Below are 23961 nucleotides of genomic sequence, written 5' to 3'. Positions count from 1 at the left end.
CAGTGTATATAATGAAAATGGTGTTAAACTTAAACAACTTAAATCAAAAAATACTATCATGTGAGTTCGCAATTATCACGCTCAAATAAACTGGAAGTTTGAGTCACGCCAGTTTGAAAAGTAAATATGCTTTTCTTGGAGTCAAAAGACCCAGGTTTTTTTAGGAGCAATTTGATACGTGATTAAGAGAGACTTATCTATACGTTTCTCGTCAGCGATGTCTACGATTGTTCACGAGCATGTAGGCTTCATTTGCGCCGAAGTGTTGTCATCCCGGTGTTGATGACGGGGTTTTTTAGAATATTCTAATTTCCTAGAAAGTCATGAGCACGATTGTAATTAATACTCTGCACTGTAGTATACTTGTGTAGCCAATTTGTAACAAGGAAAGCCTTCGTGAAGTAACGGGGTATTATCTTACATATTGTCCAACTCATGGAGCATGGCAGTTGAAAAAACCAAGAGTGATTTTTAGGCTGATAGGTAGCTTTGATTGGCAACCCTTAGATCTTTGTCCAGTCATTCTTCATTCACTGTGGGATTTTCGCTTGTGCCAATTTCCCTAGTGATCGAGTAATTAAGCACGCCTTTGAAGCACAGTTACAGCCATGATGTCGAAGGAAAAATGAATGAGGTTGCCAGCAATGTCCTAGTCCGTCAACTTTTTAATGAAAAGATACAATGACCGTTAAGTTGACTCCTCAGTAGACTTTGGCTTATGGCTGAATAGCAGCTGATAGCGAATTAGAGTAGTGATAGCGGCCCTCGGGGTCCGATTTCAATCGTGCGAAATTTTTCCCTTTTTTAACGCACCTGCAAGGACCTGTTGGTGTTCCCTCCAGATCAATCGCACAAGATACACAGGGAGCCCAAAAGCGCTTTCAACTATATTACTCTGTAGGGACGATGCTTTCCATCGTTTACACTCAAAAGCCTAAAAGTCAGGTATAAATGGATTCCTGGAGCAGTGTACTATAAAACAAGACGTCACAAAAGCAGGAAATGCGACGAATTTCCTGCGGGTGCTTGTACGGGAAGGTGATGCAATATATATTTCTTTTCAAAGTTGTTCTGTGCACAATGATCAAAAGTACACCGTAGCACGACCAGCAACTGGCATATATGAGCTCAAGTTCTTCCACGGCATCGAGTGGAAAATACGCGATAATCAGAACCCATTCACCTATGATATTCCTATGTACTAGTAGACAATGGGGACCTCGTCAAGTGGCATTTCCAGGCTAACGGAGCCCGCTATGCAGCAGCAAAAACGTGGTTCATAATCAGGGCAAACGGAAATTAATTGCCGTTTCTTTCGAAGGAAGAGACTACTGCGGACTCCGCTATTTCTCTTGAATAGGATGATTTTCCGGTTGTGGGCTACTTCTCAAGCCACGAAAAAAGATCTCATCGGCACTCATCAGAAGGAGTCAAAAGAAATCATCTAATTTTAGTTGAGGCTACCTCACTTTATTACAATTACCTTTCTATTTCATGGAAGTAACACACGCGTTACCGTTGCCGCTAGAGTCTGGCGAAATTTAATATCAAAATGAGAAGAATACATTATAAATGCTGCAGACTGCCTTATCAACGAGAATTGATAATAAATTATTCTATTGTTTATTAATTATTCCTTTTTTTAATGAATACCCTTTATTACCAAAAAATCTGAGAGTTTGAGCCAACTGGAACAAATTCTTCACATGGACTTTTTTCAAAAGAAACATGTGTAGCGTACCATAAATAGACTTGTATTTTACTCGATATCTTTAATTAACTTCAGCTCTGTAGTAAGCACTAAGAAAGGGTTTTCGGCGGAAACTCTTAATGCAACTATGTATTACTGAGGCATCTGCGCAATTGCTAACGAAGCCGCTATGTATTACATGTTCAATAACAAGATCTTTTGTAATTGAAAGTTAGAAAAAACTTACGCGCTATGAAATTACTGGAGGAAGCGCTCACCGCAGGAGAAGAACAGCGAACTTAAAAGAGATCAGCTATGAGTTTGACGACTGCCATCTTTCCAGATATCTCTTCAGGTCAGATTATGTTTGCGGCGGCTGCACTAATGAATATCTCGGGTGATGGTGCTTAGAGTCTTGATTGCACGGTTATCGAGGGTTTTGATTGATTACTACCACTAATTACTCACGTGTCAATGCAATTAATTATTTTGATCAAATTTATCAGCCTAACATACATCTATGATCAAGCCCGATTCCTTTGTTAGTTAGGTGGTTAAACCACTACATGTCACCGTATTAACTTGACCATATTAAAATCTTAGTTTACTCTAATGTCAGATATCTTCCGCGCTATGAGTTGTGCAACGGTTAGCAAGATGACCTATTAGTTTCCATAAATCGACAAGATCTCTCACCAATATTCATACAAGATGATAATATATAGGGACGGCTAGTAAATCTGGGAAGCAAACTAAGTATATAATTAATGAAAACTCATTCTAGTTGGGTGACCTGAAAAGGATGGAGAATCGGGGGCATTTGCTGTCTTTAAATGTATATGATTGTAGTACTGTAATATAAGGCGACCGATCCATCACATGCCTTGAAATATATGACAGTTAAGGAATATTTGGTTAAAGTGTGCGGATTTCGCTGGACATGGAAAGGAGGAGAGTTGCTTGAGGTAAAGACTCTCAAAAGCGATTGGCATTTAAATGTTACTGTGTTTAGGAAGTGATTTAATCTACTGTTGCTATTAAATACCGGTGACTGAAGCAAACAAAACAGGGAAAATACATAAAGCTGACATTGCATCTTCGTTTATATTGAAATAGAGTACCTGAATCAGTCATCGGATAACATGAAGATATCTTATATTTGCTATTGAAATCCTAAAGAACTAGAAAATTTTTCAGTATGCCGACGATTTCTGTTTCACAGCGGTCGAGAATATTATGCGGCCTTCGGACCACCTTAATTCTGCCTGCGATCTATCATGCACCATAAAAAGCATTCATTTGAGCTTTTAATTAAATACCGTAGACAACGAGTATATTGGCTAGGATGTTGAACTTGTGATGGGCATCCTACGCAGATTACGCTGACCCGCAGCCTTTATATTGGAACAATCCAAAGGTCATTTCTCAAAGCAAAAGCTATGTTGTCTCGCTTTAAGGAATTAAGGCGTTTTAGCAATTGCATAATTAACGCCCCCCAACCTCCGGAAAGGAGTGGCCAGCTCCTCTGCCGTAAGTAATGTTTGAGTACTTAAAAGTCCTCTCACTCTGGTCAAGAACTCGGTACTACGACTGCTTTCTTTGAAGTTTATCAACGCAAAACAGGAGTTAAGCAATAAACGGAGTTAAACAGCGAACGGAGTTAAATGTTGTAAGGAGAGACCCGTCTATGCTCGAAGACATAAAAGGCAGTAATATAAGAAGCCTGATTCAATTTCATGATACATTCGAATCTCCCGCCCAAATATTCTCAACAGTATTCATTGTTAAATAACACAAAGAAATGTCAACCACTGTAGCATCTGGCATTACAATCCCTCAACCTGACCCGCAATTACCCGAAAGCATAATGGACATGTTTTCTATGAAGGGCAAGGTTGTAGCTGTGACTGGTGCCTCCGGTGGTATCGGCTATGAAGTTGCATTGGGTTTCGCACAAGCAGGTGCTGATGTGGCCATGTGGTACAATACAAACCCTGCCATTGAGAAAGAGGTAGAAGCATTATCTAAAATGTATGGTGTAAAAGTCAGGGCTTACAAATGCTCTTTAACCGATAGCGAAGAAGTAGGAAATACTATTAAGCGAATCGAAAGGGATTTTGGTAAGATTAATGCAATGGTTGCTAACGCAGGTGTTGCTTGGGCAAGCGGCCCATTAGTTGACTTTGCAGAAAAAGATTCCAAGGCTTGTGATGCAGAATGGATGAGAATAATGGATGTGGATGTCAACAGTGTTTATTACGTAGCCAAGCATGTTGGGAGCATTTTCAAAAGACAAGGTTTTGGCTCTCTTGTTATTACTGCCTCAATGTCTGGTCACATTGTGAACGTCCCTCAGTTGCAAGTTGCCTATAATGCAGCAAAAGCTGCTCTTATTCATATGGCTAGATCTTTGGCCGTTGAATGGGCGGGCTTTGCTCGAGTTAACACTGTTTCACCGGGCTATGTCGAAACTCCAATTGCTGCAACGCGCCCTCTTGAGTTAAAGAAAAAGTGGATGTCATTGGTTCCAATGGGCCGTTTATCAAGTCCAAAAGAAATGGTTGGCGCATATCTGTATTTAGCGTCCGATGCCGCCACATACGTGACTGGTACCGACATCATTGTTGATGGTGGTTATTGTTGCGCATAACGATTGGCAGATCTCTTGTACTCACTACCGGGACTCACTATTCAGAGTATATTTTAAAACAAGAGCGAAACAAAGCACTTTCTGTATATCGTTATTAGTTAAGCTTTATAGGGATCAATAAGCTCAAAACCATTTGCCGCGCTATAACTGGACCCTTTTGTTCGTTCACCATTAAGCTTTATGGGCGGTACGCCAGCGATAATTCCTTATTGAAAATGACAGCCTCTCCCTCTCTAAAAGTGTCTATATTTTGTCGATCTCTATAATTTGACTGCTCCTTCAGTCAGAGCTTTCTTGCTGTTGAGGAAGAATCAAATAGATAATTGGATTTAGTATGGTATGAATAAACTTTTGAAAGGAAGTTTTACGGCGTGTCAGAAAGCATTTTCATTAGAAGGATAGCATTCTGTGGCATTCAAGTCCCTAGAAGCCCAACTTGGATAGGCCGACTCTCTAATGTTTAAACCACTGATGGGTCCCAGGATGTCTCCTCCATTTAAAAGGCAACAAAAAATAAGCACTTTGAAGATTCAAAGTAAAAAGTGTTTGCCGCAGATGAAATCGCTGTGTGTGTTCATCATTCAGCGGATACTGTTGTCACCTTCTTATGTGTCTCGCAGTTTTTCTGAGCCCAACTAAGTCTTGTTAATGCATAACGATACACATCGTCTGTTCGTTGAACCTTTTTCCTTCAAGACGTAAATTCCTTTCTCTGGCATCCTGGACTAACTTAAATCTTCCTAATTATCTATCTTTACAGATTGAGTGGAATGACTTACTACCCTCCTTCTCTCTAACGGGGATGTCTTTTGTAAATGTAATGATGAACGACATATCAAGCTGATTCCTACCTATTTCTGTAAGGGAAAATTTTGCACCAATTGGGGATGGAGTGAAAGTTTTCATCATACCTACGATCACTCTACCCAGCGGCATAATGATGGTTTGACGTTACCTGCTGGTCACTGTTATGTGTCTATAAACTGCATGAGAAAGATACGTTTGGGCGGGTGCTTTAGGCCCTTCTCAGGTGCTGGAACGTTAACTTGGATGAGTGGAGGGAGGGAAAACTCCAAGAGATATCAGTATTGGTGGATGATTTTAAAGCTTTGTTGATGTTTTGCAGCATGTGTAATGCCACTGGACATGATCTGTTTGGATAGAAAGGAGGATGAAACAAGTTGGAAATGGGTACAAAACATGTATCTACAAACAGTTCAAGCGGAAGTGAACATCGGCCAGAGCTCCTTTACCACTGCACCAGAGCCGCAGGCTGTAACAATGTGTGGCAAACTTCTTAATCGTCAATACATCCGTGATTTCCATTTTACTTGCCAGTCGCGGATCGATAGCCTCATTGACAAGCTGAAAGAGTATTTTTACATGCCTTCTGTTGAGGATATTGCCTGTGGTATTCTGAGGAATCGCCGTGTGTCATTCGCGGATCCCATGGGTGATATTGTATACAACGAACCTTCTTCTTTTTTCGACTTGATCCCGCACCAATACCATGGGGACATTATTCCAAAATTTCGGCAAGGAAAGACGGGAACAGCGGCAGTTAGAGCGTTGGTTGAACTTGTTTCGAATGAGGTTGCACCCCTTCTCATGTGGATGGTGTATTTTGGGGTCGGGCATCCTTACCGCTTTCCTGAGCTTCGACAGATGGCTTTCGCCGGCTCTCAGCGAAACGTTTACGTCAATGACACAACACGTCGCTTGCAGCTTTACAGTAACTATAACAAAAACAAGTCGTCGAACATCGTTCTTAAGACGATGGACGGTGTAACTTCGGAATACTTATTCTATTTCATGACAGTGCTAAAACAGATGCAGTTCTGGGCTCTAGGTCCTGACTACAAGCCTATCAATATTAGCGTGGAAACTAGGGTTTTGAAAGAGAGTATCTCATCAGAAAAAAAGTCCGAAAGAGCCCTTCGTACTTACCTGTTTGTCGACACAGCGAAGGGCGATCTGGTTCCGTACAAGCTCTTTCGTAATCTTTTGGATGAACTACCAGAAGGAGACAGAACGAGGTTGAATTTTCGAGAACTGCGCCAAGCTATGCGTGACGTGATAAGATATTACTGTAATATGACACTACAAGATCAGAAGGATCTTCACGAGTCTCTTGTTCATGAGCTAATGGCAAACCATAGCGTACTGACTGGGTTCGAAACCTATGCAGTTAATCACTTCAATATGTCTTCTCTTAGTGGTTCGGGAACGACAAACTTGCAACAGCGTGCCTCGAAAAGGTACATATCATGCCTGAATCTGGATGATGCAGTCAGTCTCGAAACAAGGCCATCGGATGACTTTGAGAACGAGCATTCGACCCAAAAGTTCAAACTATCATCGGAATACAGGCGTTATGAGGATCTGGAGGCTGCCGGTCGGAAAATCTTTGGCCCAGAGTTTTCATTTCGGGATGAAAACCAAAGGACGATCACCAATGATATTTACATGGGAGAGCTACCTTCCAGAGTAGTACATGCGCCAACGGGTTATGGTAAAACAGAGATGTTCCATCTGCCACTCATCGCACTAGCTTCAAAGAAAAACTGTAGGCACGTATCATTCGTCTTTCTACCATATACCGTCATTCTGGCGGACTCGATGAGGAGGCTTAAGAGCAAAAACCTTCCTCGAGTTAATGATGTTAAACATTTCATAGACACCGGATACGACGGAATAACAGATGTCTACGTCAGTGTTTTCGACGATCTTGCACAGACCCAATTTGCTTCCAGAATTGCTGAATGGGGCTACGCCAATAGCCTCAGATCAACAGAAAGAAAGATCAAGTTGGGTTATGCGATTATCGATGAGTTTCACAACTTTCACCTTGAGAAATATCGTAAGCCACAGTTCGAGCCGATTAAAAGATTGAGTTTTGACGGGTTTGAGAAGTTACTGTTTTTTAGCGCCACCGCTCCTGCCCAAATAGCTGACGCGGCCCTCCAATCAATCGGATTCATAGGCCTAGAGAAGCCAGCCACGAGTTTGAGAGAGACTGTCTTGGCAGAAAAAGAGTGTATGAGAGGCATCAGGGGTTGTTCAACTCCCATGAGTGATCTAGTCCAAAACATTCCTTTGAGCCACGTTTATAAGGAGTTTAAGCATGTCTCTAAGCCTTATCAAGTGGCTTTTAAGCTCTTAAAATCTCTGTTCATGTATGAACAACAAGCAAAAGCTGTGGTCCTTTTAAATTCCAAGCGGATGGTGGAGTGGTTGGCGAAGGAGTGGGAGTTGGATTTCAAAATCGTTTGGATTCACGGTGAATTAAATGCGTCAGAGAAAGCTAGGCGCGCAGACTCATTCATTCGGAATCAGAAGGAGAATGTCCTCTTGGGAACAAAGCTGGCAACTGAGGGTATTGATGTGCATAAGTTGAAAATGGTCATTATGGTCGACTACAAGCCAACCATCATTGAGTTCCTGCAGGCTGGTGGTCGCCTAAGGACCACTGGCATGCTATACGTACTGCTAGATCCGAAAACTGCCATCAAGAGAGAAAAGTCTGACATGGCTCCAATGGATTTCGCATGCCCTACTACTCAAATGTCTCGATTTTATGGCCTACCTCTGCGTAACACGGACCTTCATCACTTACAGTGCTGCGGCTCAACTAACTTTCTTCCGGCAAATACAGAGCAGTTGGTACTGAGAGTCGCAAAGGCTGCCACAAATACTGCTTATGAGACAAAAAAGGACAAAGATGATCGTTTGACAAATAATAAGCGGAAAGCTCCTGATCTGCCCTTCCTCTCCATGGAGAAAAGAAGAATGAACAGACTTTTCCATAGAAATGGCCATTATACGAATATTTTCGATCATATGGGACATGGAGAGACGTTGGCTCAGTGTTTGCAACTCAACGGTATCAGTTCTCATTTCTGGCCATCGGGCACTTTGATAGAGAAAGGAAGCTGCCCTAACTGCCTGAAATTATCGGACTGTGTGTGTGTCCACAAGACCCAACTGACTTACAGGCAGATCGCTTGCGAGGCGCTTGCGGTTCAACGGATGGTACTAGACGATGAGCAGTACAAGAAGCATCTGGAAGAATCAAAACCGTACTTTTTAGATCCAGTTGGCTATCTGTTGATTTATGACAAAGCAAAACAAAACCTTTATGACACCGTCCGTTCGCAATATGTTTGGTTTGAGAATCTGATAAGGCGAAGGGTGATTGTTGCCGCAGAGTGCCTGCATGGCATGAAAAATAGTTCCTTGTTCAAATACACAGCAGAACAGATTGAGAACATTTATCTTGACAAATGGGCTTCCATGAAAGAGCAACAAACAGAAGCTCTTGAATACTTCTGGTGTTGGGAGAAACGTAAATGCGCAAAAGTTTGGGAAAGGGAAAGGTCAAAGGAGGGCACTAGCTTCGCTTCCTTGATCGAAGACCATGGCACATATACTCGGTTATACAAAAGTAGTATCGCCAGCTTTCATGGGCCTCACTACGTGCAGAACCAATACTACGGTGGACATCTGCATAGCAGGAGGCTATACCTGAGCTGGAAGAATAGGAAGGTGGAACGCATCTTTCAGCCCTCATGGGACATGTATCTATCGATGGTCCTCGGTATGTTCTTCAATGAACGGCTGAAATCCAGAATATACTCTCTCGTTGAACAGGTTAAAGATATCCGGCTGATCCCTCACTGGATGAAGTTGCAGATGATAGAAGTGGTAATGGCTGATGGTCAAACTATTCCCTTCTTCATGCTTTGCTTTGCAATTCATCAGGAGATGGAGTCTTGAAGTGGTTAGTATCCTTGTAGGGCAATGAGTTCGTCTCTTCACCTTTTCACCATTCTTTAGCTTCTCATCTCAACACATTCAAATGTTGTATAGATGATTTATAGTTCGTTAAACTTTTTACCAGGAGCGAAGAGCGAAAATCTATTTCAACTCAAATTCATCTTTCCTCGGATTAAGGGCGTAACGACAAGGAAAGTACTACTGACGAGGCCAGAATGCCATGCAATTGGCTATAGCTAGGATATGCTCATCAATAAATGTTGTTGTACTGAATAGAATTTGATGAAGAGATGGCTAGGTGCGAGTAGTCTGCACCTGGACCGGTTCTTCACAGTTTGATCACCTAAAAAACAGTACTGCAGAGAGCCAAGCTCTTCAAGAAGCTAACCAAGCTCTGGATGACGTCCCAGTCATTAGGTTAGCTATTTTGCTGGACAAATATACTGACAATCTTGATCTTAGACAATAAAAAGGGTAGCATTAATGCCAACTGAGGAAAACTGACACACTATCAACTTTGCGATTGTTATTCCATTCGTATGACTAACAAGAAGAATACCTCTACTCGCTAGATATGCCGCTTCTAACTCTTGTTGATGACAGCCACTAGAAAAGAGGATCAAAATCTCAAAGAATAGAATGAACCTAGCGAAGAACCATGACTTTCTGGAAGCTGTAAGAGGCTATTACTTGAAGTATGATTTGCCAAGATGCAAAGCAAAGTCGAGCGTACACAGATATTGTGAATGAAAGGGCGCTTTTAGAGGGTACCACTGCCTAGTTAATCTTTGATATGCATTATTTATCTAATATTGAATTAGGTTCTCATCTGTTGAACATAACATGAGATATGTAGAGAGCGAAACTTCTCATAAATGATATATGATCATAAAACTATTTCCATACTTACTTCATCGTTAGTTTTAATTTTTGTTATATAAAATGAAAGGAATTAAGACAAACCATGATGACCCTTATAATATGGGTAATAAACGTGATGAAATAATAATAAAGTTTTATGATAAATTTTCATAATTAATAGCATAAAATATTTTAATCTTTTATCTTTCTTTATATATGTTATATATAATATGAATTATAATCTAAAATTTGATTTTATGAATAAAGAATTGCTAGTAATACGTAAATTATTATGTTGATGGTAAATGCTAAGAAGGGTTTGGCTCTTTGTCAATCAACCTTACAGCATTATCACTATGAGAATATTTAATAACTTTACATACAACAACTGTCTCCCCTTTAAGTTAAGTGAAAATAAAATCGCCGTGAAGATGCTGTGTATCCCAAGAGTGTGATAAAAGGCTTTTCCAGGGATGCGAATGTAGATTTATGAGAGATGTAGTGTCTTTGAAGTCATTTCACCTTACATCATGTTTATTTCAGTCAACTAACTATATTCCCAACTCAAGTCGATACATTTCTTAATATTCATTTTTAGAAAACAGCAGTTCTGCGTTTCAAATCCAAGGTCATACGATCTATTCCTTCTCTTGGCCTTGCTCTTCCGAGGGTAATATGTGTCCGTGATTTCCTTGTAATCTTATTGCTTTCCTTGGCCCTGCCTCACAGCATTAGAACAGCTCTCGGCCATTAAAAAACCTTTCTTTTATTACAAGGTGTGCACATAGTACTGTGATACCTATGTAATTAAGTCATGATCCGAAAAGCACTTTACAAGCATGCTGAGACTATTTTGGACCCTTTCATCCCCACATGATTCCACGAAAAAGCAGTTATTTTTTACTTCCTCCTTTTGATTTACTAGTTGACTTTGTTCAAACTGGTCTTTAGCGGGCCGTGACTGTATTTTTTTATATTACAACTTGAAAGTCACAGAATTAATCAAAAACATATATTTATGGCACATTATCGGAGAGGGATCTGGACAGCTCTTGAGATCTATGGACTTCTAAACGCTCTCAGTTACTAGGAAAACTCTTTCAACCCCAAGAATGCCGCTTTTGAAGATCTTAGGTTAGGAAGTTTTTGCACTTTGGAACAAAGTGAGGAAACTCGAAAGACCTTTGAAGGCTCGAATGACGAGCGCAACCTTGCTAAAGTATAGATATTCAGCATGGAGAATACCATGATACCAGGGACTAACACTGAATACCTCAAAAAGAGCTCTACACAGTGATTCCATTCTGTTTAATATAAGTTTTAGAAGCATTATATGTTATTTGGATGAATCTTAGGGGCTTACTTATTGGTGATTTGGATCCCCACAAAAAAGTAGTCATCGAAACTCGGGTCAAAGTTGATCATGTCAATAATTTAGCTCTTGAATCAGAGGTTACATCAGGTGGAGACCACATTGATGATGAGCTTGGGCCTCTACCAATACTGTATTGAGATAGTTATAAAAAAGATGAACGAGGAAAGATTTCATTTAGTGCACTCCGGCATATCTACGACCATCCTGAGCAATGAAAATCATCTGCATGATACGACATCAGACGCAGGTGGTATACTCGAAGACGCTCAAGGCAAACCAATGAAAGTGCAATCAAAAGAACTTTACAAAGATAATTTTTGAATAGCAGACCTTTCAAGGTCGACGCCCTATCATCCCCCGCTGCCAAAACTAACCTATTAAGTGATGGTAAGTTATTCAAAGAGAAAAAGAGGGATTATATGTTAACTACAGGAACAAAGTATTGAAAATAGTACGGAGTACCTGTAGCTAAGATGATCCAGAATGGACCGTACTTCTGGTTATCATCAAAATACTTGGTTTAACCTCAGAAGACGGTTAGACACATGGTCAACCACTTCAATAAGGTCACGTATTCGGTGGACTACCTTCATCGGCTGTTTGGACATGTCAATATCAAAAGTATTAAGGACAGTACTAAAGACAGATCCATAGCTGGTATCGAGGTCGATGAAGTCAACTGGACCAATCTTGCAAAGTTCCAGTCCGAGGTATGTATGGCGGGGAAATCTACCAAGGGTAGACATTTAATGAATTCTCGATTGAAATATCAGAAGGAGTACAAACCATTCCAATTCATTCATACAGATCTTTTCGGTCCGGTACAAGTTACGGCTGTTAATGTACCAAGATATCTTCTCGCATTCACTGACGAATGCACTAGATACAAATGGGTTTTTCCTCTAAGAGAGAAAGATTCACAAAGTATTACTGCACGGTTCTCCGAGCTAGTACGGTTTATTGAGACACAACTGGAAACAAAGGTTCTATGCTTCCAGATGGACCAAGGAACTGAGTTCACCAACAAAACAATCACACAATTCTTCCACGACAATGGAATTATTACTCGTTTCACTACAGTAGGTGACTCAAGAAGTAATGGGGTGGCCGAAAGGACTAATCTGCTCTTACTTAACGACTGCCGAACATTACTCACTTCCGTCAAACTCCCTGATGATTTATGGTTTTATGCTGTTAAATTCGCCACTTTAATGCGAAATTCAATAGTAACCACAAGCACAAAGGAGTCACCAAGAGCAAAAGCCGGTCTGACAGGACTTGATATTAGCACAGTCCTACCATTCGGACAACCAGTAATCGTGAACAAACCCAAAACATCCAGCAAGCTACACAGCAGAGGTTGGAAAGGATACGCTCTGTGCCCATCATCAGTATCGTTCGGATACCTCATCTACGTGCCCGGGGCACCTCAAGATATAATTGACACCCGCCACTACCGAGCTATCCGTGATGGAGTGGAACCTAAAGAGACAATTATAGACTCTGTTATCGATCACGCTGAAGAGCGAGATGTCAACGACAGATCTGACCATGACATCCCTAAAGAACCATCTCCATTACCTAACTTGAATTTCGATCCTAAGATGATCCCCTCACAGAATGAAAAGTTGGGTGGTACCAACATACAGGTTGTTACCAAACCTAAACCCACTTTTAACATGGACCCTTCACTTTTGAAGATAATCCAATCGGGTGGTACCACAGGAGCAAGAGCCGGTTCCACATTACCACAAGGTGATGAGTCCGAGCAAAATAAAGTCTCCGATCCATTACCAACCGTGTCGGATCAGCCCGATCCGACAGAGAAATCTCATTCGGGTGGTACTAGTGCGCTTAAACTACCACCTTTGATGATCACCAAGAAAAAAGTATCAAACGTGCCGATTTTAAAACCACCAGTCAAACAGATGGTCAGTACTCCTCCCAAGCTAATAACAATAGCCACGGACGACGAGAACTCCGTTGAGGAACAGAATCAATCTGAACCTACATCTGAGTCTGAGTGGTATCCATCTGATCCCGTTTCGGGGGGCACCAATAATTCTGAAGAAGACGAGGCAAGTTCTTCAGAGGAATCCTCTCCTGCAGACGCACCTGCGAATAACATGAAGAGGAAAAGAGACGACTCTGGAGAAATCGAAGACCAGGATGGAACCACGAGTCAAGAATCGCCGCCGTCCTCAAAGCAGCGCATCCATTATGCCCAAGTAACCAAGAATCACAGCGAAACTCATGCGGAAAGACCATCCCTAAGCTACAAAGAAGCTATCACCTACAACAGTAATGCTGAGGGGAAAGAAAAGTTGATCGCTGGGTATGAAAAGGAGATCAACCAGCTGATTAAAATGATAGCTTTCTTGTAATAAGAAATGATCATATGGCATAACTTTCATTAAATTTTTCGTTACCTAGGTGTAGTGGATGCGCTGCTTTGACGACGGTGGTGATCCTTGACTCGTGGTTCCATCCTGGTCTTCGATTTCCCCAGAGTCGTTTCTTTTCCTCTTCATGTTATTTGCAGGTGCGTCTGCTGAAAAGTGTTGGTGACCAATTTGATTCATTTTCTTGAGATTTATGGGTGCCCGCCTCAACACAAAACTGGATCAGATGGATACCAACCTGTAAATGTGGTACCTTAGTCCTCTGCGTCGGAGATCTTCACTGCATCGTGAACATTATGCTTGTGCCGTGAGCCGACGTGGAGGTGATCTCTTCGTATTTTCTTGAGCGGTTGTCGCTTCCAGAGGTGGGCTTAAAAGGACAGGATTTGTGTCTTACAAGGCAGCTTGATATGTTACTGATTCACTCAGGCACTGTGATCAAAGCCATTTGTGCTCTGTTCATACGATCCAAATTTTCTCTAGGCGTTGCCCTAATATTTGTAAAATTAGACGGTTCTATGGTTAGAGTTGATCAAGCTTAGCTATCCTATTGCTCATTGCAGTTATATCTAACTGGCCGTAAAACATCCGAATGGCTTGATCAGAACCACGAGTTCCGGCTTGCAGCCCTCTTCGGGCTCCTTTGTAACCCACATGCTTTCATTGTTAATAACTAAATCATGGAGAAAATTTTTCGTCTCATCGGCAAGACGATAAATCTCAAGAATGAGGACTCACTATCAACAGACAATCAGGCTGCCGAACAATGATGAACCATTTAGTACAATGAACAGTTAGCTCCACTACCCTCAATGGGATCTATTATCTCGTCGTTATGTCTGCTTTGGAGCCAGGCTTCTTTTGATAAGAGGAAACATCTTGAACACCAGACCAAGCTAGAGCTCATTGCTTGTTACATGATTCCGTATTTCTTTACGCGCTGACAGTCTACTCTACCCCACATTTCACACTTAAAGAAACTGATGGTGTTTGGATGAGTCAGTCATTAATCTCCTGATATGCGAAGTACACGACGCATTACCATGCTGGTAATAAGTAGCTATGATGGTATTATCGTCGTGCGTTGCTGTGTACGTCATAAGTGGACTTTCGTCATCCCGCTTGGTTTAGACACTCCCGATATCAATTCTTGCGACTTCAACACCATATTGCTGCGCTAAACCGGAAATAACAGTGTCAGAGATGTTAACAGTACTAATGACGCCGCCATAATTATCACGCCTAGAAGTGTAGCTGCTCCGTTCGGATTAGGTGATGGCATACCATTCGATTGTAGGAGCGAATGTCCTGCAGCTATAGCAACGAAAGTGATGGCCATCAAAGTGAGAGCAGAATTTCTGCAGTCATTATCTGAATCTTCATGTTTTCCGACACAGTTGCTACAGATGTGTTCCGCGAATATGACACAGCCTACTACCCCGCTTCCGAAGGCCCCATAAGTCAGTGCTCGCTGAGTGCCTCTCGATGGTCTGGTAAGTACCCAAGCAGCCACCTGTCGAATCTGATCGTAGTTGGGACATTCTCGCTTTGAGAGGTCTTTGGTAGGCTGAGCAGTTGGCATGACTGCCAATATCAACAATGTCCAGGTTAACCTTAGTATTTTCTTTCTCTCTCTAAGAAACGTCGTGTTTTAGAGAGAAGAAGAGAGTTTATTGGCCAAAATGTTGCAAAACCTCAAAAGTTTTATGCCATTATACGTTTTGGGGCTGGAAAAGTTCCCATGTTTCGGCACACTCGTAATTTTTTTAATGCATGTTGGGAACCATAGGAAACCATTTCGCTATTGGTTACCTTGCTTTCGAATGATAACAAAGTACTGCCTCAGAGTATTCAATCACATACCGTCTATTGATAGAGCCGTCGAAATCCTCTGAGCAGTAGCAGTCTTGAGTATCTCTAGCACTATTGGAGAGGAAGAGTTCGAACGGGTACTTGATCCTTCAACCTGATTTTCTGGTTAAGCTGAGATTTCTCTTACTCTCAACCGCGTGATAGCCACAACTTAACTCATCAAAAGCAGCGCAAGGCTGTCATTTGACAGTGGTCATAATATTCGCAGATACAGCACACAGTCCTTCCTGCTGATTTGAGCGTACTGTTCATCTCAATAGAAATATGTTGCTTGGATGTTTTTGACCTCTTTGTACGAACGGCTGAAAATTGAAAATTTGTCAATTGTGATGACAAAATTGAAGGTTACTTGACCGATGCGTACCTTATTGCCGCTCTTAAACAAAAGAGTATGCTTGAGCTTTAAGACAACTCTCAATAGATTGATTTGAAGTTGGCGGGTGTTCTTGCTTATTTTGCGGAGGGCAACAAAGATGGATTTGAAGTCAGACAAGTTTATAAAGAATGATACCGACACTCTGAGTGTCTCCGCTAGCAAAGAACATGGAGCATATTCATCGGCGGTTCGAGATTGGAGAGATTCATTCAAGCGGCAGGATCTGTTGGAAATGCCTGATGCTTTGGAATACAACGATTTGACCGAAAGAGAGAAAACTCAATTAAAACTAGCTTCACAGCCCTATAAAAAGGTGCTCAGCCAGAGACATTTGACCATGATTTCCATTGGTGGTACTTTGGGTACGGGGCTTTTTATTGGTCTGGGTGCAGCTTTGACTTCTGGTCCTGCTGCTTTACTGATTGGTTACCTATTGGTGGGTGCTTCAATGTTTTGTGTTATTCAAAGTGCGTCCGAGCTTGCTTGCCAGTTTCCAGTCACCGGATCATATTCATCTCATGTCACGCGATTTGTAGATGAGTCAGTGGGCTTCACGGTAGGTACAAACTATACTTTGGCTTGGTTAGTACTGTTCCCAAGCGAATTAATCGGTTGTTCACTCACAATCAGTTATTGGAACTCAACAATTAATCCGGCAGTGTGGGTAGCAATTTTTCTGGTATTTGTGTTATGGATTAATCTTTTTGGTGTCAGGCTATTCGCCGAGACAGAATTTGTTCTATCAATAATAAAAGTTTTAGCTATCGTTATCTTCATCATAATTGGTATCGTTTTGATTGCAGGTGGCGGGCAAGATTCCGGAGGGTACATTGGTACTAGGTATTGGCACGATCCCGGTCCATTTGCAAAACCGGTTTTTAAGAATCTCTGTAACACCTTTGTGTCGGCAGCATTTTCTTATGGTGGTAGCGAGATGGTTCTCTTGACCGGTACTGAATCCAAGAATATTTCTTCAATTGCTCGCGCCGCCAAAGGAACTTTTTACCGAATCGCAATATTTTACATTACCACGGTGGTAGTCATCGGCTGTCTAGTGCCTTATAATGACCCTCGTCTGCTAAACGCAAGTAGTAGTGAAGACATCTCAGCGTCTCCTTTTGTAATTGCCTTGGGAAATACAGGCTCTATGGGCTCCAAAGTGTCCAATTTCATGAATGCTATCATCTTGGTCTCAGTTGTGTCAGTCTGTAATTCAACAGTCTATGCATCGTCTAGACTTATACAAGCACTAGGTGCAGCGGGGCATCTACCTGGAATTTGTGGCTATATGGACATGAAGGGGAGGCCTTTAGTTGGTATTGCCATCACAGGTGCGTTTGGTCTTCTAGGGTTTCTTGTCGCCACCAATAAACAAAGTGAAGTTTTTACTTGGTTGTTCGCCTTGTGCTCAATCGCTTCCTTCGTCACTTGGTTTTGTATTTGTCTTGCTCAAGTCAGGTTCAGATTAGCTATGAAAGCTAGAAAGAGATCCAAAGAACACATTGCTTACAGGTCAATGTTGGGTATCTACGGCGGGATCGCTGGCTGCATTGTGAACTTTTTGTTGATTGCCGGTGAGATTTACGTTTCTGCATGGCCCGTAGATGGCAAGAGCTCAGCAGAAGGATTTTTTGAGTATGATTTGAGTATTCCTATCATGATTATCGTTTTCTTAGGCCACAAAATATACCGGAATGACTGGAAGAACTGGTACGTGAAGAGACGAGATATGGATCTTGACACTGGCTGCTCTATAGAGAACTTGGAACTGTTTCAGTCGCAAAAAGAATCTGAGAAAGAAGATCTCGCATGTAAGCCATTATACTATAGAATCTACAGATTCTGGTGCTAGTAAGCAGAATATTCCGGAAGTAAAATATATTGACGCGTTTACTGTTTGGTCAATGAAAGTCGGTTTAATTTCAGTACCTCTAGATTTTTCATTACTTTGTAAAATACTGTCCTAGGAACAAGTAACGTATGTAGTGTGCCGCCGCTGAAACATTATGTAACCGAAGCAAATTACGATGAATAAACTTTGTAAGCTGAATAGGTGCTTCTATCATGGCTAACTGCTATCATTTGAGTCCATGGCATTTTTCGAGCGAAGCAGAAAACCTGAGGAGATTCTTGAATGGTAACAATGAACTTAAACGAGACTTTTCTTGTTATCACCCTTTAACATCGAATTAACAGCTACTGATTATTGGGAACCCTCGGGCTAGATTGATGTAGAAGTACTTCCCAAGAATTTGAACGTATTCGACCTGCGTAGCTTCTAAAAAGAAGGACGCACAACCCTGGTTTAGATTGCTTAGATAGCAACAAAAGCAAGCAACATACCAATGACATCTCAAGTCTCCCTTTAGCCACAAAACGTTTCGTGAGCTAAAAGTTTAGATCACTATATGATAAATTCAAATGAGTGTCTTTACAGTTGAATTTTTCGAACTAATCATTCCGGATGCGTGTTGTTTAGTCGCTTAACAGGTTGTTGATAAACTGGATTCTGGGTATAGTAAAGTGCGAACCATCATGAACAGTCTGTGACAATCTTCAACAACCGTTTTAAATTATTCCTAAAGTTTGTTTCTCGTATCTAATCTTGAAGATATAATGTGGAAATTTCACCGAGAATAAATCATGTTCAAGAGAAAAAAAACTAGTATATTAAAATAGGAAACAAGAAATTTGCCAGAGCCTGATTTCTCGAATGCTCAATAGAAGTTCTTTCCGTTGCATGAGGCACTTCACTGTAAATTAACGATTGGAACTGAAGAAAGAAATAAATTCCTTGTCAGCCATTATCACTGGAGTCCTTCTCAGCCTTAGCCTTTGTCTAATCGAACGCACTTCTACAATTTGTTCTCCAAGGTAAGGTACCATATCCAGGACCTCATCTCTTTGTCCAAAAACAATGTAAAGGTCACCCAGAGATATATCTCTACTGGCGAGTGACTGCTAGAGCCGTTTCTCACCTTCTACAATGAGTACCTGTCGTTTAGCAGTTAGCGTTTTAACTCAACTGGTTGTTGAAGTGGAGTGCAAATCGGTTGTACCACTCCAGCATCTTCATATTCTTTCAAATCCCTCGCATAGGTATTCAATAACAAGCTAATCTTATAGCCTTTCTCAGAGGTGATTGTAACAAATCGGTCTGTAAATCAAAATGAACGTTGAAATTCAGGATTCAATATAGAAATCATTAAAATTGGTGGACAGGTTCCAACAATATGGTCATGCAGAGAGGCCCACTGGCTCTGCATTGTAAAACTGGTTCCTTCGTTTATTCTTTGGGGCTCAATCTCTATCATTTGTTTTCACTTTAATTCTCAGTTTAATCCAGAAAATCATAGAACAACGATAATATAACCGAAACGAGTTAAAAGGCAAATCCTTTGGATTATTGAAACCAGCTACGCCGTAATACCCTTCGAAACATTCAACATATTATCAAATTAACTTCTGTGATCAGCCGTTGCTTCGCACATGTTTTATCAAGACCACGGCAACGGGCTTCATAACAGAAGTCAACTGCCAACCTGCTTCCGATTAACAATCTAGCTAATTGTCATTCCAGATGATTCATAAGATGGCCATTTTCCCATACAGGTGTCCTAACTATTCTTAGGCTGGCCCAGAAATTCTTTCTGATATGTTAGACATGAACATCCACTCGTTTTCAAGCAATCACATTGGAGATAAGAACATTTTCCATAGGGAGCGAAAGGAGAACCTAGTTAAGTTCGACTTGATCAGCACCGATGAATTTCTTTGACAGGGAAACCAATCTGCTCGGCAGCTCCTCGGGATGATTTTTCAGATGGTTCCGAATGTAATCAGGTCTTTCTGGCAACAAATGGAAATTCATGTTCTCAAGGCTTCACATCGCATAAAATCTGCCACTTTAGAGAGAATTATTAGTGAATTTGCTCTCCATCATAGGATATTTGTATTCTCTCACACCCTGGATGTTTTAATATATGTGTTGGACAAAGCTTACGTCTTTTTTTTTTTTTTTTCGATAAGGTTTAAAGACAAAACGTAATTCGCTATAGAGCGTAAGAACAGTATTAAGTTTGCTACTCACTTCCTCTACTTCCGGCCATTGTTTGAGATGATATCCTTGGCTGACTTTGCGCACCTTTTTATTTGCGTTTCAATCCATAGCATTCAGTCAAACAAATCATCCAAATGGATACCGTCAAATATCGGAGTCAGGTGAAAATAAGTTACTACTGGTCATAAAGGCCAAAAAAAGGGAAACCAACTGGCGGTCTAGCCAAGGGAGACATCCATGGCAGACGAAGGCTCTAATTCGGTGAACCATAAAAGTATGCCATCAACTATTGCCTTAGATTTCAGCTTGACAACTAGTCATTTCTTTCTTCTATTGGGCTCTCTGAAAGACGATTAGGACTTTTTAACAGTAAACGGGATGTGGGGTTAACCGTTATTTGTTTTTAGGATGTTACGGGTACGTTCAATCAATATGCATTATCATTTATATTATCTAGTGTACATTCCAATAATGTCATGTTTTGTAACAAGCCTGAGGGCACGGATTCACCAATTTTAAGCTTAATTTTTTGCCTCTTATTTTAATTAGCCTTATAAACATTTTAAGAGGTTGCGAGAGAATTCTTGTTGAGGATCGTGACACCGCCTGGATTTACAATTTTACCATTATTATTAGTTAATAAATTTAATCCTAAAATTACAGGCCTCCGTGTAATTGCTGTTTATTTTGAAAGTGGCCAATTCAGCCGATTACAATGATACAAATCGGTGCACATACCGACATTGGATTAGCTGCTCATCATTACACCATATAGGGTTGGTATCTAAATATGCTGGTAGTATTATTCTAAATTCTGGACCGAGGTCTAATAAACAACCGATCTTAGGTCATTAGCATTTACCAAGGTGGATTTGGTCTCCCCAATTCGTAAGATATTTGCCGTTACGTGTGTATCGGTCAAAGTCGATAAATTTCGGGGACTTTAGCAATGCGAAATACCCGACACCATATATACAAAGGCTTTATTTTGATATTGATTAAGGACACAAAGGAGTTCTTCGTTATACAAAGATTTACTTGCTACTTTATTTTGGCTTCGCTGTATCTTGTAAAGACACGAGTAGCCATAGTACCTTCTTTTGGTACTTAATTAGATCGTGAGTCATTTCCCTTTAATGCAAAACGTATAGCTGCCAACTTATCATGGTTCTCATTGTTAGCTTTCCATTTCCCAAGGCTTAATGTAGAGAGTGTTGTCATATTGGTAATGGGGTACTGTATAGCTCGCGTATCTGGTACCAGTCCTCAGGGCTATGAGATGTTTTAAGTTAATTTCCTATCCATTATATTCGTCTAGCCATCTTGATAGTCTAGTTAGTGGCGCAGATCTGATTGCTAAGGATAAGAAATTACTATGGGTCCGTTGTTAAATGAATTGTTTGCCCTTGCGTAGGTATTTAAGATCGCGCAAGCTTGCAGTGATGCCTAGTAATAAATACCCACCAGCATCCTGGTAGTTCCATGTGCCATTTAAGGATTCTAGAAGACAGTCAATCACAGCTCTACTTTTATCGCAATAGTATTGACCTTGATATTTGTTGTCGCGGGATCTGATTTTTTTTCTTTGCAAAGATAGTCGCACTTGATGTTAAATTGGCCCAAAAAGCGAGAAAAAGTTCGCGCGAAAGACAGACACTGCGCGAGGCAAAAGAGAAAAAAATTGACACTTTCTATTACAGATGGGAATAAGGACAAGGTGAGAATGTTTATAGTTCAATATTTTTGGGCGAAAGGAACTTCATGCGAAAGCATTTGAAGACAAGTTTGAAAGAGTTTGGAAACAAATTCGAGTAAGCTTGTTCGTTCGTAAGAACAAAAATGGCCTCGTCAAACGGTGGAGAGAGTCTCTGGGTGATCGTCAGATCTGTCCAGTCTCTATACAGCGCTTTGACATGGGTGATGGACATAGATTAAAGAACTGAAAAGAAATGGAAGCAATTCCTGATCTTTTTGTCTTTATGATGTGTCTTAGCCTGAACAGTCTCATCATGGACATCTTGCGATTCCATTGGTGAGCAGCGAAGGATTTGGTGGATTACTAGCTAATAGCAATCTATTCAAAATAATTCGATTTGGGGGAATGCCTCGTTAAATAGCCGGTTTGGTTTCATATTGAACTGTGATTTTCCGAGTGTAACCTCCTCTCAAGCTGATGATATTAAACCTATATCTGTGAAACATCGGGATAGTGTTTAGTGGAACTCAGTTAGAGGAACTCAAAGAGTGCTATGGCAAGGAACGGAAGCGCTGTTTGTGGATGTAAAAGTCTGCAAACAGAAAGTTTCTAACGGTATGAGAGAAGGCAACTTTTCTCATCCCAACCTTTTTATAAGTATCTTCAAAATACGAGACAAGAAGAGAAAGACACAAATTTGTTTTTGTGTTTCGATCTTTTTGCTCTTGTGTTCTTTAAGATAGTTATCTGGTTGATCCTGCCAGTAGTCATATGCTTGTCTCAAAGATTAAGCCATGCATGTCTAAGTATAAGCAATTTATACAGTGAAACTGCGAATGGCTCATTAAATCAGTTATCGTTTATTTGATAGTTCCTTTACTACATGGTATAACTGTGGTAATTCTAGAGCTAATACATGCTTAAAATCTCGACCTTTGGAAGAGATGTATTTATTAGATAAAAAATCAATGTCTTCGGACTCTTTGATGATTCATAATAACTTTTCGAATCGCATGGCCTTGTGCTGGCGATGGTTCATTCAAATTTCTGCCCTATCAACTTTCGATGGTAGGATAGTGGCCTACCATGGTTTCAACGGGTAACGGGGAATAAGGGTTCGATTCCGGAGAGGGAGCCTGAGAAACGGCTACCACATCCAAGGAAGGCAGCAGGCGCGCAAATTACCCAATCCTAATACAGGGAGGTAGTGACAATAAATAACGATACAGGGCCCATTCGGGTCTTGTAATTGGAATGAGTACAATGTAAATACCTTAACGAGGAACAATTGGAGGGCAAGTCTGGTGCCAGCAGCCGCGGTAATTCCAGCTCCAATAGCGTATATTAAAGTTGTTGCAGTTAAAAAGCTCGTAGTTGAACTTTGGGCCTGGTTGGCCGGTCCGATTTTTTCGTGTACTGGTTTCCAACCGGGCCTTTCCTTCTGGCTAACCTTGGGTCCTTGTGGCCCTTGGCGAACCAGGACTTTTACTTTGAAAAAATTAGAGTGTTCAAAGCAGGCGTATTGCTCGAATATATTAGCATGGAATAATAGAATAGGACGTTTGGTTCTATTTTGTTGGTTTCTAGGACCATCGTAATGATTAATAGGGACGGTCGGGGGCATCAGTATTCAATTGTCAGAGGTGAAATTCTTGGATTTATTGAAGACTAACTACTGCGAAAGCATTTGCCAAGGACGTTTTCATTAATCAAGAACGAAAGTTAGGGGATCGAAGATGATCAGATACCGTCGTAGTCTTAACCATAAACTATGCCGACTAGGGATCGGGTGGTGTTTTTTTACTGACCCACTCGGCACCTTACGAGAAATCAAAGTCTTTGGGTTCTGGGGGGAGTATGGTCGCAAGGCTGAAACTTAAAGGAATTGACGGAAGGGCACCACCAGGAGTGGAGCCTGCGGCTTAATTTGACTCAACACGGGGAAACTCACCAGGTCCAGACACAATAAGGATTGACAGATTGAGAGCTCTTTCTTGATTTTGTGGGTGGTGGTGCATGGCCGTTCTTAGTTGGTGGAGTGATTTGTCTGCTTAATTGCGATAACGAACGAGACCTTAACCTACTAAATAGTGGTGCTAGCATTTGCTGGTTATCCACTTCTTAGAGGGACTATCGGTTTCAAGCCGATGGAAGTTTGAGGCAATAACAGGTCTGTGATGCCCTTAGACGTTCTGGGCCGCAC

General features: G+C 41.1%; 4 protein-coding genes and 1 non-coding gene across 5 annotated transcripts in view; all 5 read left to right on the top strand.

The window, feature by feature from the left end:
* Positions 1–3491: 3491 nt before the first annotated feature.
* On the top strand, positions 3492–4340 carry TDEL0H04540 (SDR family oxidoreductase; the record flags this gene model as incomplete). Its single annotated transcript, XM_003683476.1, has 1 exon — positions 3492–4340. One exon carries the CDS (start codon positions 3492–3494, stop codon positions 4338–4340), a length of 849 nt encoding a protein of 282 aa, XP_003683524.1.
* A 1134-nt stretch (positions 4341–5474) lies between these two features.
* Positions 5475–9116, top strand: TDEL0H04530 (DEAD/DEAH box helicase; the record flags this gene model as incomplete). The annotated part of the gene is made up of 1 exon (XM_003683475.1): positions 5475–9116. One exon carries the CDS (start codon positions 5475–5477, stop codon positions 9114–9116), a length of 3642 nt encoding a protein of 1213 aa, XP_003683523.1.
* A 2781-nt stretch (positions 9117–11897) lies between these two features.
* Positions 11898–13736, top strand: TDEL0H04520 (integrase catalytic domain-containing protein; the record flags this gene model as incomplete). Its single annotated transcript, XM_003683474.1, has 1 exon — positions 11898–13736. One exon carries the CDS (start codon positions 11898–11900, stop codon positions 13734–13736), a length of 1839 nt encoding a protein of 612 aa, XP_003683522.1.
* Positions 13737–16099: 2363 nt separating this feature from the next.
* On the top strand, positions 16100–17854 carry TDEL0H04510 (amino acid permease; the record flags this gene model as incomplete). The annotated part of the gene is made up of 1 exon (XM_003683473.1): positions 16100–17854. The coding sequence occupies one exon, from the start codon at positions 16100–16102 to the stop codon at positions 17852–17854; it is 1755 nt and encodes a 584-aa protein (XP_003683521.1).
* A 4648-nt stretch (positions 17855–22502) lies between these two features.
* The window catches only part of Tdel_RDN18-3, a 1798-nt gene continuing 339 nt past the window's right edge, over positions 22503–23961 (top strand). The window contains exon 1 of the ribosomal RNA XR_002431969.1: positions 22503–23961. This exon is cut by the window's right edge and continues 339 nt beyond it. This is a non-coding gene — a ribosomal RNA (18S ribosomal RNA).

This window comes from Torulaspora delbrueckii, chromosome 8, assembly GCF_000243375.1.
Source record: "Torulaspora delbrueckii CBS 1146 chromosome 8, complete genome".
Taxonomy (NCBI): Eukaryota; Fungi; Ascomycota; class Saccharomycetes; order Saccharomycetales; family Saccharomycetaceae; genus Torulaspora; species Torulaspora delbrueckii.
The sequence above is the reverse complement of the archived record's forward strand: the minus strand, read 5'-3'. Positions and strand labels throughout refer to the sequence as shown.